At 44.5% G+C, this 17,399-nt stretch overlaps 1 protein-coding gene across 1 annotated transcript; it reads right to left on the reverse strand.

The window, feature by feature from the left end:
• Positions 1 to 15,326: 15,326 nt before the first annotated feature.
• Positions 15,327 to 17,334, reverse strand: insm1 (Insulinoma-associated protein 1). Its single transcript, NM_001140241.1, has one exon. It carries the CDS (start codon positions 17,246 to 17,248, stop codon positions 15,881 to 15,883), a length of 1,368 nt encoding a protein of 455 aa, NP_001133713.1. The 5' UTR covers positions 17,249 to 17,334; the 3' UTR covers positions 15,327 to 15,880.
• Positions 17,335 to 17,399: the final 65 nt, after the last annotated feature.

The raw sequence follows: 17,399 nt of genomic DNA on the forward strand, positions 1-17,399 counted from the left end.
GACACAAACGGATTATGCTTGAGGTCTTAAAGTGCAAGGGTTGTGTTTATAGGGTGAAAGGTTAGAATCATCCCAAACAAAAAGGTCAGCAGACAGACCAACCAAACCATTCCCCCCGACTGCCTTCTGTTCTCCCTCTGATTACTACAGCACCTTCTACAGGTCAATCTGTTGCTTTCATAGTCAGGAAAGGGGTTCTTATGCAATTCAATGAAGTTTCAACAGACAGATTAGACTATTAAGTGCTTCGTCTGTGGCCCAAATGTCATCCTATATTCCCTTTTTAGTGCAATAAAAGTTCTGCATTATATAGGGCGTAGGGTGCCACTTCAGACACAAGCTCAGTTCTACAGCAGGGAGGTGCTTGCTCGTCAGACCCTCCCTCTTCCTGCTTGCACAGCATGTGGTGTCTCACTGCCGGCCCCACCAGGGATCTAGCCAGCTAACAAGACGCCTGGGCCTTGGCGTGTACAGACAAGGTCAGAACTGAACAGACCAATCAAGGCTGGGTGTGCGTACTAAACGGCACCCTATTCCCTTTATAGTGCACTACTTTGACCAGGGTCCATAGGGGTCTGGTTAAAAGTAGTGCACTATTTAGGGAATATGGTGCCATTTGGGTTGCATTCCGGATTTTCTGTGGCTATGGGACTATTTCTCACCTCATTTTCATCCTTTTGTCAATGCATTGCAATTATTTGTGATTACCAAAAATGAATTGTGTATACACGCTACAGAGGAATTACACTGATAATGCAACTAGTACTGAAACTGATTTTCAGCAGTGATCAAGCCTTATCTCAGTTACAGCACCATCTTAACTCCCACATCCCAAAAATGTAATCAGCTCACTTACGTATTTAGGTAATGGTGATGAAATTGGATTATGCTTTTCTCTCATGGCCTGGCTGTCTCCAGTAGTCTCCATGGTGACAAGCTGACGCAGGCTGACGCCTCGCTACCCAAGTTCCTTTTGGCACCTCGTTAGTAGCCGGGAGCTGATGAGGTTAATTGGATGCTTTCAGCCTTCTTAATGACATTCAGTGGTTTCTCTCAGGAAGGGCTTGTGTGCTCCATGGCTGACTGTGTCTGTGCCCCAAAGGGCACCCTATTCTCTACATAGCGCACTACCATGGGCACTGGTCAAAAGTAGTGTACTATATAGGGTATAGGGTGCAATTTGGGGCGCAACCTGTGTCGGTGTGCCTCTAGCTAGCTAGCTGCCTTCTCTGGCCCCTGTCTGCGATTGGCTGGACTTTTACAAGCCAATTATCCCTCTCGGTGAGGGTCGGCGTAGTTGTGGGCCTCTTGAGCACGTCGTGGGGAAGGTCAATGCGATTGACGGGGGTTAATTATCCAACCATAGCTCAAAAGGCGGTCGAGTGTGAGCAGCCTCTGTCCTCAACCCCAGCCCCACTGCCATCAGGGGAATTTCACATTTCTGCCATTCAAGGACAAGACTGCTTCTTACAGAAATAAATGGTTTCCTTGGATCATGTTTGGCATTTTTGGTCAATCTTGGGTTTTTACCTGGTAGAAGTAATCAACTAGAAATTGAATTGCATGTTGACGGAGGACAACCTTGAGGTATAATTAGGTAGTGAGGGAATTTCCAGACATTTTCTTGAAATAATATTTATTTTTTTTACCAAGGTTGAACCTCGAGTCACCTTGAGTGAACTGTGTTAGAACCGAGAATTAATCCCAGTAATTCTAACATCACCTGAATTGAAGGATTGTGTTTCTGTCTGTCTGTCCTTCTGTCTGTCCTTCTGTCTGTGATTCTGTCTGTCTGTCCTTCTGTCCTTCTGTCTGTCTGTCTGTCTGTCTGTCTGTCTGTCTGTCTGTCTGTCTGTCTGTCTGTCTGTCTGTCTGTCTGTCTGTCTGTCTGTCTGTCTGTCTGTCTGTCTGTCTGTCTGTCTGTCTGTCTGTCTGTCTGTCTGTCTGTCTGTCTGTCTGTCTGTCTGTCTGTCCTGATGCAGTCCACCCTCAGTGACTCCATTAGGCAATGAAAAGCTGTCGTCCCACTGTGGGGTTGAAGGGGGTTGAGCCATCACCGTCTCTTTAAAAAGCATCAGCTGCCACCACCCCGGCCCTTTGACAACCTGTCAGTTTATGGAGATTCCAGACGACCCCCTCCCATGACCTTTATTGATTGTGGTCTGCACCAAACAGCCCCCTGCAGTCACCAAAGAGCCCTGCCCCTCCGGCTACAACACTGGGGTGCCGTAATGTTTCAATTACTGACCCCTCTCATTGTCTGGCCATGACAGGGGAGGTCCATCTCTAATTGCTGAGTGGAACCTTTTGTGGTCCATCCGGCATCCGGCCGAAATAGGATTTGACATACAGCTAGGACATGGTGTCTTTGGACCTGAAGGCCAGAGGAGAGGAACCAGTATTGATACATACGGAGTGATTTTATGTTGTTTTTTTATTTTATTTCATTGTATGTGACTTGAAAGACTGTCTGTCTAAGATCAATATTTGCCAAAGGGAGTGTGATTAAAGTCTGATGGAGTCCTTCATACGCCAGGTAATGGACAGGAAGCCTGCTTGTCAGAGATAAGATCCAATTTATGTTGAGCTGAATCTTCCCTTTACATGATGAAGACTTACTTATAGCCTACAATATCAAATTACAAATAATGAGCAACACAGTTCATTTTTAGAAGACCATTTCATTTCATCAGCAAATATTTAGCAGAATGAAACCTGCTGTTGTGATATGGCCCTGGTTGCCATGGCAGCTAAACCTTTGATGCTCCTCTGGTGTCCTAACTCATCCTGTGAAATCCAGAGTGGCCAGATTATGAGTCCACTTAGGACTGGACCCAACCCTGCACATAAGCATCAACATAAAAAGCCTCTGTTGTTCATTATTGCCAATTTGTGCTTTTTAAATCTCTCCTGTATTTCATATCATGATAGCTCAATACACTGTCTGCTTTGGGATTTCTCTATTGCTCTATCATCTGGATCAGTTATGTAAACAAAACGGTTTGTTTGTATCTTATTTACAGTACACAAAGCCCATTACTTCTAATGCAAAGTGTAGACTGTGCCGGGAACCGGTTTGTGGGAGTATGTGCCATGCACCGGAGGGATTCTCTTGAACAGCAGGAGGGTCGTTCTAGAGGTGGACTGTGAAAGGCTTGTTCTCTAGTGGACCAGCTTGATCTGATAGACCACAGGGCCCCCTCTGTGGCCCCCTCTGTGGCCCCCTCTGTGGCAGTCCAGGCTCAGGTGCTCCTCGGCTCAGAGTTGTAGCAACCTCTTTCAGCGATTTGTCATGCCTTGGACCAGGCCTGCTGCGCCGGCACGTGCCAGGCTTTAGCCCGGCTGCGCCTGTTTGCCAGACGGCCACTCAGGCCTGACAGCCTGCTGCTGTCACCCAGGGGCTGAGGAGGAATGAGGAGTCACACACAGGGACCCTGGCAACCGCCCAGCCGGGCAGCCCCACTACCACCTCTACCTCCACCCAGCCCCAGCCCAAGACAAGAACACACAGAGCCCCGAAGGGCATGGAGGGTTTAACTGTGGGGATTAACAGCCAGCTCTGTCAGAAAGGTCACGGTTACATTCACAGGTCACTCTGCTGAGGTGATTAACACAGCCATCTGAATATAACACTGAGGTGATTAACACAGACATCTGAATATAACACTGAGGTGATTAACACAGACATCTGAATATAACACTGAGGTGATTAACACAGACATCTGAATATAACACTGAGGCGATTAACACAGACATCTGAATATAACACTGAGGTGATTAACACAGACATCTGAATATAACACTGAGGTGATTAACACAGACATCTGAATATAACACTGAGGTGATTAACACAGACATCTGAATATAACACTGAGGCGATTAACACAGACATCTGAATATAACAGTGAGGTGGATCGGGTCAGAGCATCAGAGTCTTTCAAATCCTGTCTCTTATCATATCAGTTGGATTAAAGCTTTTCTTTTGGAGGAGGAAATATACAGTGCTTTCAGAGAGTATTCATACCCCTTCACTTATTCCACATTTTGTTGTGTTACTGCCTGAATTCAAAATCGATTACATCGATGTTTTCCTTACCCATCTACACACAATACTCCATAATGACAAAGTGAAAACATGTTTTTAGAAATTGTTGCAAATTAATTGAAAATGAAATATAGAAATATCTCATCTAAATAAGTATTCCCACTCCTGAGTCAATACACATTAGAATCACCTTGGGAAGCAATTACAGAAGTGAGTCTTTCTGGGTAAGGCTCTAAGAGCTTTGCACGTCTGGATTGTGCAATATTTACACATTCATATTTTTTTATTTTATTCTTCATTCTCTGTCAAATTGGTTGTTGATCATTACTAGACAGCCATTTTCAAGTCTTGCCATAGAGTTCAAATCAAATCAAATCAAATGTTATTTGTCACGTGCGCCGAATACAACAGGTAGACCTTAGAGTGAAATGCTTACTTACAGGCTCTAACCAATAATGCAAAAAAGGTATTAGGTGAACAACGGGGAAGTAAAGAATTAAAAACAACAGTAAAAAGACGGTGAAAAACAGTAGCAAGGCTATATACAGTATCGAGGCTATAAAAGTAGCGAGGCTACATACAGACACCGGTTAGTCAGGCTGATTGAGGTAGTATGTACATGTAGATATGGTTAAAGTGACTATGCATATTTTCAAGACGAAGTCAAAACTGTAACTAGGCCACTCAGGAACATTCAATGTCATCTTGGTAAGCAACTCCAGTATATATTTGGCCTTGTGTTTTAGGTTATTGACCTGCTGAAAGGTGAATCTGTCTCCCAGTATCTGTTGGAAAGCAGTCTGAAATAGATTGATGGACCATACAGATAATTGTGTATGGGGTACAGAGAAGAGGTATTAAAAAAATCATGTTAAACACAATTATTGCACACAGAGTGAGTCCCTGCAGCTTATTATGTGACAGTTAAGCACATGTTTCCTCCTGAACTTGTTTAGGCTTGAAATAGGGATTGAATGCTTAATGACTCAAGACATTTCAGCTTTTAATTTTTTATTAATTTGTAAACATTTCTAAGAACATAATTCCACTTTGACATTATGGGGTATTGTGCGTAGGCCAGTGACACAACATCTCAATGGAATCCATTTTAAATGTAGGCTGTAACACAACAACGTGGAACAAGTCTAGGGGTGTGAATACTATACTTTCTGAAGGCACTCTAAGGATTTTACTACGTCTGACTGTGTTCTTCATCTATTTTGTCCAATCAAAACAATTCATGTATTGCATATTTTGTTCAAGATAGCAAATTCGAAACACAAACAACCTCAACAATATAAAAATAATTTAATGAACTAATGCATTTATTTACAGTTTATAGAGAGTAGTAATTTGACTCTTGGCTGAACTGGGTATGGTGTCAGCCTGCGGCATGAGGTGGCATGACGCCCAGCTGGTCTCCTTGTGGTGTACATGCCCGTCCCCATGTCCATCTGGCTCTGTGCATAACATCATCTCACCCTCCATCGGCTGCCTCCCAAATGGCACACTATTCGTTATGTAGTGCACGACTTTTGATCAGGGCTTGGTCAAAACTAGGGCACTAAATAGGGAATAGGGTAACATTTGGTACGCATCCATGGTCTTTGTTCTGCTCTGATCTAATCCATTCCACACTGATGTCAGCACCCTTACATGAAGAAAAAAAACCGTCAAATTTGCAGTTTAACATGTACAAATCGCATTTTCACATGTTAAATAGCTGTTTTCGCATGTTGAGCTAAAACCATATTTTCACATGCATTAAATGTATAGTTAACATGTTAACACCACCTTTCCACATGTGAAAAGAATAACATGTTTTCACCTCACCTTCGCCTTACAGTGAAACAAGTGAAATTTGAGGTTTCACATGTTAAAAATTTTCACATGTGAAAATTGGATATGCAGTTTCACATGTGAACAAAGTTCTCATGTGAAAATCTTACATTCACATGTGGAATTACAAGTTCATGTGAAAATCAATCACGTGAAAATCTAATTTGCAGTTTCACATGTAAGAAAACTCCACATATGAAAATCTCACTTTCACGTATGGAATTGCATTTTCACATGTAAAAAACAATCACTTGTAAAAATTACATTTGCAGTCTCACATGTAAGAAAACTCCACATGTGAAAATCTCAATTTCACATGTGGAATTGCAAGTCCACATGTGGTTGTGAAATAGTGAAAATGTGGTGTTAACATATTGCATATGGAATTTCCAATTCTGTGATGCCATTCTGTAAAAAGGTAACTTAGCCTACATGAGTAGAATAAGTCAACTGTGTTAAAAATAATATATTTTTATTTCTGAACCATCCATACAGAGGGTTACTGCTGCCTCTCAGTGTCTCCTTATTTGTCCTGTTTAACATGTTCAAATGAATAGAGTAAATTAGCTAACTCAACTTCAGTTTTTGTAATTTTAGTAGATTTTTTTTTTTAAACATATTGTCTGAAAGTACATTTTGTTTTGTTCAAAATACTCAAAATACATCATCTATACAGGTAAAAACAACAATGCAATGTCAAAATAAGTTGACATTGAGGTTAAAGAAAGTGTGTTAGATTTTTGCTAATCGTTACTTTGGTCAAAATCAAGATGTCAATATTCTTGTAATGCTTTTTGTATTAATAATCTTAGATTACAGCTCAATTTGAGCGAATTCTGAATTCGTGATTAATTGTGATTAACACAGCAAATCCTTTGATAAACTCAATACAATTTTGGAATCGTTTGACAGCCCTAGTTAAAATGTACATTAAAACGTGAAAATGCACATGTGAAAGTGTAGTCGACATGAGTCGGCCATGGTTGCTCTTGGTCACGTGATGAGGTAGCCCTGCCTGGGACTTCAAAGTTAGCGTTGGTCCTCTTGGTCTAATGGTCAAGAAATTGGCTTCTCCTATTGGAGAAATGTTGGGAATCCAAGTGTCTGAGTCATGTGAGAAATCCATGTGAAACTCACGTGTCTATTTTTCACATCATTTGTTCACATGTGAAAAAATCATGTGAAATGTCACACTTGTCCAATAACCACGTGTCTGACTCATGAAAAAAGAATATATATATTATAGTTATTTTTCACGGGAAATTGTGACGAGTCAGACACGTGGTTATTGGACAAGAGTGACATTTCACATGATTTTTTTCACATGTGAACAAATATATTCTTTTTTTTTACACGGTAAAAGTTTAAAATGTGATTCTTTCATGTGATTCTTTGTAAGGGTATCCTGACATTGGACATTGTCCATCCCCATGTACGCTCACATCACATGACCAATAAACTGACATCAAAGCCATGAAAGCTATTAGATTTGTTATTGAGTTATTGAATTTGCACAGATTCAATCAACCAATAATAACATCAGTATTGGTACTGTTGGGTGCTTTGTCATATGATATGAAATGTTTGTATCGGTAAGTGTTTGTGTGCATGTGCCTTGTCTGTGTGTGTGTACGTATATGTGGATACTGTATAACTGTGTTCTCTCTGTGTGTGTGTGTGTGTGTGTATGAGTGTGCACTATTTCTATATGAGTGAGTGCTGTGTGTGTGTGTGTGTGTGTGTGTGTGTGTGTGTGTGTGTGTGTGTGTGTGTGTGTGTGTGTGTGTGTGTGTGTGTGTGTGTGTGTGTGTGTGTGTGTGTGTGTGTGTGTGTGTGTGTGCGATCCACAGGCTCACAGAGCAGAGGGCCGGCCAGACCAGACCAGCAGACCGGCTAGAACCAAGGGGAGCCAGGGACATCTGCATGATTATGCCGCTGCTTCCTGGAGAGGCATTGAGAAACCCTGTTCTAACCTCTATCAGCCTTTCATAAACTGGAATACTAAACAGCACAGGGACAGAGGGAGAGAACGAGGGGTTACCAAAAACCTCTAGTATTCAGTTGTATTTTGCAAAGTTGTGTGTGTGTGGTGTGTGTGTGTGTGTGTGTGTGTGTGTGTGTGTGTGTGTGTGTGTGTGTGTGTGTGTGTGTGTGTGTGTGTGTGTGTGTGTGTGTGTGTGTGTGTGTGTGTGTGTGTGCATAGTTGCGGGAAGTAGAGGTGCTGAGGGTGCAGCATCCCATGATAAATCGAAATCAAATAAAACGTTATCTTAAAATAAATACATTTGTGGACTAGGCCTTTATTACTCCTGTATGAGCAGAGATTATTTCAAATTATTTTTGGTCCGCTAATACAGGACTAGTAAAGGCCCAGCAAACTACTTTTGTGAGAATTTTTTTTCTTTCTTTTTTCTGATTTGATGGCTACAACCCAGCCATCTATTAGTCCAATAATAAACATTTCTCTGCATTGATCCAAAATGTAGGATTGGTCTCCCTCATCTCTCTATAAAGCAGGAACATGTCTTCAACATAATCAGGTTCTAATGTGAGAGGCCTCTTTTGCCTCTCTTGGAAATTAATTCTGAACAGCTTGTTATTATCTTGGCCTCTGGATGTGTGAATACTAGATTTACAAGCATTAGGGCCGGGGTATTGTGAGGGGCAGCATTAGAGGCATGTGTGGGGGAGGTCCAGGGACTTTTGTGTGGGCTGTGGTTGGAATCAGCTGTACCCTCCACAAAAGCCGTCTGGTTGGAAGAACACAACAGAGAAATGTGTTGCAGTGTTTTCAGGAATCACCAAATAGACATGAGCCAGCTTTAGACCACGGCTCTCTCTGAACAGGCAAGCTGTTAACACGAAGCCTACAGACTCACATACAGTATGTACATGTACACGCTTGAGAATGGAGGGTTCATATCTCTAGTGAATGGAGGTTGAATGAGGATGTCACAGTTTCTACATTTATGCAAATATAAGAAAAATAGAAGTATGTACAAATGTTCCTACAATACTACAGAAATGTGTTGATTAGACAGTAGATATATTAAAATAGAAAAACTCGAAAAGTATGTACAAATGTTCTTAAAATGCTACAGAAATGTGTTGATAAGACAGTAGATACATTAAAATTGCATAATGGCGGAGTGATGTCACTGAAATGTCCTGGAGGCATTTCTTGTCATTAGGTTCTTGACACGTAATTGTCTCCTCTTTGGTCTGTTGGTTGAAATAATTAGCCTTTGACTTTCAGAGTGTCAGGTCAACCAAGTGATTAGAGCTTAGAGTGTTGAGCGTGCTAATCACAGAGAGATATGGATGTCAGAGGCACCTGTATCCTGTACGCTGCATAGGATCAGTAGCCATCTGCAAGACCAGACCCCAACACCCTAGAGATGTGTCAGGCATCATTAGCTAGGCTGGAGAAGGGGAGAAGGGAGATGGGCATAGATATGGTCCTTGAAGTGGACTGAAATAGGTGTTGGTACTCATTTTGGGTGCTGGTACCGTTTATTTATAGGTGCTGGAATGCCACAATATTCTTAAACCAATATTCTACGAGGTGCTGGTGCTCAATAGGGTCAGAACATGTTGCAGGCTGTTAGTGACACACTAAATACCAGCTTCAAAACAAACTACACTGTTGTACTCATAACAATGTTTCACTGCGTGGTGGTTTCTTCTTCTGCTTTTATTCCAGTGTCCATCCTTGTTGACTCTTCATGGTTGTCTGGCCCTGACACCAACACCTGCCATACTGGAACATTCCTGGAGGCTTGTTTGTCTTGCCATGTGCAGCCCAGGGGGAGAGAGCCCAGGGGGAGTGAGCCCAGGGGGAGAGAGCCCAGGGGGAGTGAGGGGGAGAGGGCCCAGGGGGAGTGAGCCCAGGGGGAGAGAGCCCAGGGGGAGTGAGCCCAGGGGGAGAGAGCCCAGGGGGAGAGAGCCCAGGGGGAGTGAGCCCAGGGGGAGTGAGCCCAGGTGGAGTGAGCCCAGGGGGAGAGAGCCCAGGGGGAGTGAGCCCAGGGGGAGAGAGCCCAGGGGGAGAGAGCCCAGGGGGAGTGAGCCCAGGGGGAGTGAGCCCAGGGGGAGAGAGCCCAGGGGGAGAGAGCCCAGGGGGAGAGAGCCCAGGGGGAGTGAGCCCAGGGGGAGAGAGCCCAGGGGGAGTGAGCCCAGGGGGAGAGAGCCCAGGGGGAGAGAGCCCAGGGGGAGACAGCTCAGGGGGAGAGAGCCCAGGGGGAGAGAGCCCAGGGGGAGTGAGCCCAGGGGGAGAGAGCCCAGGGGGAGACAGCTCAGGGGGAGAGAGCCCAGGGGGAGAGAGCCCAGGGGGAGTGAGCCCAGGGGGAGAGAGCCCAGAGGGAGAGGGCCCAGGGGGCGAGAGCCCAGGGAGAGAGAGCCCAGGGGGAGAGGGCCCAGGGGGCGAGAGCCCAGGGAGAGTGAGCCCAGGGGGCGAGAGCCCAGGGAGAGTGAGCCCAGGGGAAGAGAGCCCAGGGGGAGAGAGCCCAGGGAGAGTGAGCCCAGGGGGCGAGAGCCCAGGGAGAGTGAGCCCAGGGGAAGAGAGCCCAGGGGGAGAGAGCCCAGGGGGAGAGAGCCCAGGGAGAGTGAGCCCAGGGGAAGAGAGCCCAGGGGGAGAGAACCCAGGGGGGGGAGAGTTGCCTTTTCTTATTTTTTCTTTGTCTCTGAGCGGTACAGATAAGAGAAGGCATGGGCTGTACTGAACTCTGCTGTGGACTAAGCTGAAAGACTACCTGTCGACTTGTCATTTTTTTCAGGAGGGACGGATGGATGGATGGATGGATGGCAGAGTTGATAAGTAGAGGGAGGATGTGAATAGAAAAGAGAAGAGAGGAAATTGTGGGTGTGGGTGTGGCTGACAAGCAAAGGGCAGGTGTAAGTTCCACCATCTGTGTGTGTGCACACGTACACCCTCACACAGAGGACAACACATCCAACCACGTAACACTACTCCCAAGGTCTGCATTAGACTCTGCTGAATGTCTAATTACATCAGGCAAATTGAATAACTCTGTGTTGCTTTAATGTGAGATATCAAGTCAGCTCACAGGATAAAATTAAGGTGTCTTTGAACCAGACCAGAGAGTAGAACTGCCTTGGAATACTGACTAGGAAGCCTCTGTTATGAACACTTACAGACAACACACACACAATGTTATTGCAACCAGACCGCAGTATCAGCTCTGTGACACTGAACTATTCCTAGTTAATTACAGAGTCAGTAGTGCCAAGTTACACTACATATATGAAAGAACGTGGACACCCCTTCAAATTAGTGGATTTGGCTATTTCATCCACATCCATTGCTGACAGGTGTATAAAATCGAGCACACCACCACGCAATCTCCATAGACAAACATTGGCAGAAGAATGGCCTTATTGAAGAGCTCAGTGACTTTCAACGTGGCGCTGTCATAGGATGCCACCTTTCCAACAAGTCAGTTCGTAAAATTTCTGCCCTGCTAGAGCTGCCCCGGTCAACTGTAAGAGCTGTTATTGTGAAGTGGAAACATCTAGGAGCAACAACGGCTCAGCCGCGAAATTGTAGGCCACACAAGCTCACAGAACGTGACCGCCGAGTGCTGAAGCGCGTATTGCGTAAAAATCGTCTGTCCTTGGTTGCAACACTCACTACTGAGTTCCAAACTGCCTCTAGAAGCAATGTCAGCACAAGAGCTGTTTGTCTGGAGCTTCATGAAATGGGTTTCCATGGCTGAGCAGTCGCACGCAAGCCTAAGATCACCATGTGCAATGCCAAGTGTTGGCTGGAGTGGTGTAAAGCTCGCCGCCATTGGACTCTGGAGCAGTGGAAATGCGTTCTCTGGAGTGATGAATCACGCTTCACCATCTGGCAGTTCGACGGACTAATCTGGGTTTGGCGGATGCCAGGGGAACGCTACCTGCCCGAATGCATAGTGCCAACTGTAAAGTTTGGTGGAGCAGGAATTATGGTCTGGGGCTGTTTTTTATGGTTGGTGCTAGGCCCCTTAGTTCCGGTGAAGATAAATCTTAACACTACAGCATACAATGACATTCTTGACGATTCTGTGCTTCCAACTTTGTGGCAAAAGTTTGGGTAATGCCCTTTCCTGTTTCAGCAAAACAATGCCCCCGTGCACAAATCGAGGTCATTACAGAAATGGTTTGTTGAGATTGTTGTGGAAGAACTTGACTGACCTGCACAGAGCCCTGACCTCAACCCCATCGAACACCTTTGGGATGAATTGAAACACTGACTGCGAGCCAGGCCTAATCGCCCAACATCAGTGCACGACCTTACTAATGCTCTTGTGGCTGAATGTGGCTGAATGGCTCTAGTGGGAAAGTCTTCCCAGAAGAGTGGAGGCTGTTATAGCAGCAAAGGGGGGACCAACTTCATATTAATGCCCATGAATGAGACGTTCGACAAGCAGGTGTCCACATACTTTTGGTCATGTAGTGTATATACAGTGGACTTTCTGTCATATTAACACAGACTCCCTGCTCTCTCCTTCGAGTCATATTAACACAGACTCCCTGCTCTCTCCTTCCGTGGAGTTCAGATTGGCTGTCATATTAACACAGACTCCCTGCTCTCTCCTTCCGTGGAGTTCAGATTGGCTGTCATATTAACACAGACTCCCTGCTCTCTCCTTCCATGGAGTTCAGATTGGCTGTCATATTAACAGACTCCCTGCTCTCTCCTTCCATGGAGTTCAGATTGGCTGTCATATTAACACAGACTCCCTGCTCTCTCCTTCCATGGAGTTCAGATTGGCTGTCATATTAACAGACTCCCTGCTCTCTCCTTCCATGGAGTTCAGATTGGCTGTCATATTTGAATGGTACACTATTAAAGCTTCTACCTATTTGCCAACGCTATGCGTTTCCCTTTCTCCCATTTTTCTTTCTCATTGTGGTGTAGAACTAGACTGCCACAGGCAGCTCCATTATAGTGCAGCAGCGGTCGGTACTGTTGGTGTGAAAGGCTTTATCTGGAGCTCTTATCTTTGGCCAGCTCCCCAGCTGCCTGTCTGCCTGTCTGGGATACCCAGCGAGGGGAGGAGGTTTTAATGCCACATGAACAAATACAGTAAAATGCCTTTCTTGCAAGCTCCAAACCCAACAATATAGTGATCAATATCAAAGTAGTACTAAAAATAACAAGGTAGAATGGAAACAAATGAGAAATAATAATAAGAAATAAGAAGAACAGGAGAAAGTAAGAAGATATATACAGGATCAGTTCCAACGCCATATTTACAATGTGCAGGGATACTGGAGTGATGGAGGTAGATATGTATAGGGGTAAGGTGACTAGGCATCAGGATATTTGATCAACAGAGTAGCAGCAGCGTATACGGTGAGTGTATGTGAGTGTGTGTGTGTGTGTGTGTGTGTGTGCGCGTGCGTTTGTGTAGAGTCAGTATAAATGTCTGCATGTTATGTGTGTGGTAGTGTCAGTGTGTATGAGTTTGTAGATTTCTGTGAGTGTGCACGGACATAAAAAATAAAATACAATGGTAAACTCAGATTGTCCGTGTAGCCATTCTGTTAACTACTGTATTTATCAGTCTTGTGGCTTGGGGATAGATGCTGTTCAGGAGCCTGTTGGTGTCATTGAGGCACCGGTACCGCCTGCCGTGCGGAAGCATGAGTGTGTGTGGTGGTGTGGGCTGGAGGTGCATGAGGACTGTTGGCCAGGCCATCACCATGTGAGGAGAGGGGTCTGGGGTTCAGGGGAACTGAAGGAATGTGTTAAGGTTAGTGAGGACATATTTTGTGGTCACCGCAGAGCGTTTGTGAAGTGTAGTTGAGGACACTTCCTCTTCCGTGTAAAATAAAAGTCCAATAGAGTCCAAGAATTTCCAGCATGTTTTACCCTGACTTTCCTCTCTCTAACCCTCAGAACTTCAGGTGCCTTTTTTTAACAGAAATCCACCATGTAACATCGGTACTTTTTTTTTGTAATTAGCAAAAGTCAATTGAATATTCCTATCAGCCCACCAACGAACTTGCTTACATCTACCTATTCCAGTTTAGAAACCTTTTCAATTTTCAGTGGTATATCCATTGTCATTTCTTACTGTATTCATTTTCTGTTTTTATCATCCAGCTCAATCAAGTAATTTTGGGGTTCTGATTATTTACAAGCTGATAGGGCCATGCCTTGGGTTTCTGACCATGCCACTCTTAGTGACAGTGAGCATAATATGTGCAATTGACAGCTTGCAGTCCTCTACCACCAGCAGCAGTTACGCTGGCCCGGCCGTAACATCTTTCTACTCCTCCAGAGATCTGGTTGCCATGGAGAACCAGGTGGAGCCCAGGTGACTATGAGGTGTAGTGGGAGCTTACCCTTAGTAGTAAAAAAAAAAATCCCTTAATTACTTTTAAGCATTATACTCAACATTGTCACTAAGCCAGTTACAGTGTAATTAAATAACTCATATTATGTGGATTCTCATTAGTTGCATGGACTGAAGGATCACTACAACAAACAAAATGTTTTAAACATGTTTGTGACTTCTAATGAGCCCTAGAGTGACAGGAGCCAGTATTCCCTCCAACTTATACTCTGCCCTGTGCTGCACTATGTGATGGGATGCAGTCAGTGGAGGCTGCTGAGGGGAGGACGGCTCATAATAATGGCTGGAATGGAGTATAATGGCTGGACTGGAGTCCAAAACATGTGTTTGATACCATTCCATTCACTCCATTTCAGCCATTATTATGAGCCGTCCTCCCCTCAGCAGCCTCCACTGGATGCAGTGAGAAATAAACAGCCGCCCACCACTCTCTGGTGCAGTAATGCCATCTCTACTTCCTGTTGGTCTGCTCTGTGCTGCTGAACTATGGGATGTTGCTAATGGAGGCTGCCTCCGGTGTGAGGATGATAGCCTGAGTCAAAGAGTCAATGTGTTGAGGGGGAGCCTTTTAGGAAGACAGACAAAACAAACTCAACCTGCTGAACACCTGCAGTACCCTGTACTCCCTCACTGACTGAGCATGCAGGGCCAAGACCAGGCCATGTCCACTTACTTTCTGACAATAGTGAAATGCATTATAATAACATCACCACTGTGGCTGCATGATCCTGAAGCTACAAGCTCAGGTCAGAAAACAACATTTTCTTGGATCCAAGTTAGTCAAACAATATAGATTTTTTTGCTTTTATTATTTAGACATATAGCTAATAGTTATAAAACAATCAGAGCAAAAAAACTGGATTGCATTTAAGAGCATTGAAGAGAATGTTTTATAAGCTCAGAGTCAATCGATTACTTATGCACCATCCTCGGTATCTATGTAAACTTGAAATAAATAAGTCAAAAGGATAATTTGGCTATGGCATGAAAAAATACATGAATAAGTCTCACATAAATCACACAAAACATCATTTACATAAGATCAATTCAATAAATAAATAAATAGAAACTAACCATGATGGTTTCATGTGTAGTATATTGGCAATACACGTGTAAAATAACAATAATGATACAATATCTGGCCAATAATAAATAAGACATTAAAAACAATCATTATTCGACCTATACATGAAGGCAGTTTTACAGCAGGAGTGTACATGAGCTCTAATCCAAGGCATTGATGGCTACACTAGGGCAAACCTTTCAAATTGTATTATGTTCAGAGACAAAGCTAAAATTGAATGTCCACAGATTCACAAGCTAATAAAGTGATAGATACATTTCCAGCCTGTGAATTAAAAGGCAATTTTATGACAACGGTACAGCTAGGATATGCCTTTCTTAGGTCTAGAAGCTAATGCAATAGCACTTGTGCAGAGATCCTAGAAAAATAAGTTAACAGTCTAATGCTTTACGTACTTTAGATAAACTAAGATGAGTCTGAAAAATATATATTTCAAGCTCCAAACGGGATTTTAAATCCCCCATTATTAAATGCAGTGGTCGAGGACTGAGACAAACTTGACGCATACTGTATGACGTCCACGCGTAAAGGCACAGGTATGTCTTCAGTTTAACAGGCTGGTCGCACAGGCATCTGAAGGAGTATAACCTGCCTGTTTTCTGAGGGATGACATTTGTTGATGTGCCGTGTAAGTCCCGGAGAACTGTAGAACATGGCAGGGCAGTATTTGCATGGGTAGACCTGCGAGGAGTGGAGGAGACGGATGTGCCTCTCCTGGTTGACTCTGTTGGGAAAGTCCTCTCCACAAACAGGGCACAGGTGGCACCCTGAGGAACTCAGATTCAATGGTGCGTGGCTTGGAGTTTTGTCACTCGGCTTTCCTTCGTTTTGGGATAAGGGATAGGCATCGTGGACCTCACTGCTGGTATTGTGGGAAGCTGTGGCATGTTGAGATAGGATGTGCTTTCTTAGGTATGCCTGGCGTTTAAACTTTTTCCCACAGTGATGACAATCATAGAGACCCTCCTCTGATCCAACTGATCCCGACTCTGACAGCCCGGGGCTGGGTGTGTCTCTATCACTCCGGCCCTTTATTTCATCAGACACAGCCTTGTCGAGCGCGCACATTTTATCGCTCTCTGATTTAATATGTTGTACACCAGACATTGACGCGTTATTTTGAGGTTTTGGTTTGTGCCAGCGCCTGTGGGAGGCTAGGTTTGCCGGGCAGCTGAAAACCTTATCACATTCAGGGCATCTGTACTCAATCCTCACTATCCTGGAACACTTATGCTGGGCCAGCGCGAAGGGGTCGCCATATGCTTCTCTGCACAGTTGACAGACGAACTCACCGAGAGGCTTGTCACCTGGTGCCGGCTGTGGTCTGGGTTTTTGGTCGACGGGAGCCTCTTTAATTTTGAGCCCAAGCACGGGTGATGTGGTCATCTCGTCTTCGAAATGTAGTTTCTTGATAGCTTTGTTTTTTTTTGATGGAGGCTTGTTTTTACGCTCGGTGTCGCTTGAAGGCCTTTTGGTGCCATTCCCGGTGACAGCGGGTAGATTTGAGTTCGTGGTTGTCCCGGCCCGGTTGCAGTTACTGGTACCGATTTTTAGGTCCACTGGGGAAAAGAGGGGATCTAAAGTGGCAGGTGTGGGAAAGGATTCAGCAGACACTGGTGACCCGAGATTGAAATGTCTCTCTAAATATCCCTGTTCATGGTCTTTACTGACGGGCCGGGTGGGGCTGTAGAGAGCCTTGTACACTGCCTCCGGGTTCCCAAACTGAACGGGTTTAGCATCTTGTCCGGGAGCTGCTGCTGTGGCTGATGACTCGCAGAACAGGGATGCTGCATCTGCGCGCTCAGGGAAGGATGCGAAAGCTTGTATTTGTTGTCCCTGTTCCACCTCATCAGAGCGGACCCTGTAAGACATAGGGTTTGGTTTCCTGTTCCTTTTCACTAAAAATCCTCTTGGCATTTTTGCGATGGACGGAACAGATTAAGGCACTGTTGACGCACAGATGATGTTGAAATCAAATCCAGGTTCAGGTTATTATTACAGAAACATCGGACACTCTCATTGTTCACCGTTCCCCTGGCTGCTATTGATTCGTTCTCCTCCCGAGATG

Source organism: Salmo salar, chromosome 15 (genome assembly GCF_965601325.2).
Source record: "Salmo salar chromosome 15, fSalSal1, whole genome shotgun sequence".
In the NCBI taxonomy this organism is placed as follows: domain Eukaryota; kingdom Metazoa; phylum Chordata; class Actinopteri; order Salmoniformes; family Salmonidae; genus Salmo; species Salmo salar.

What these genes read in the sequence shown, in the direction of transcription:
- insm1 (NM_001140241.1), bottom strand. Translation starts at nt 17,248, where the DNA reads ATGCCAAGAGGATTTTTAGTGAAAAGGAACAGGAAACCAAACCCTATG.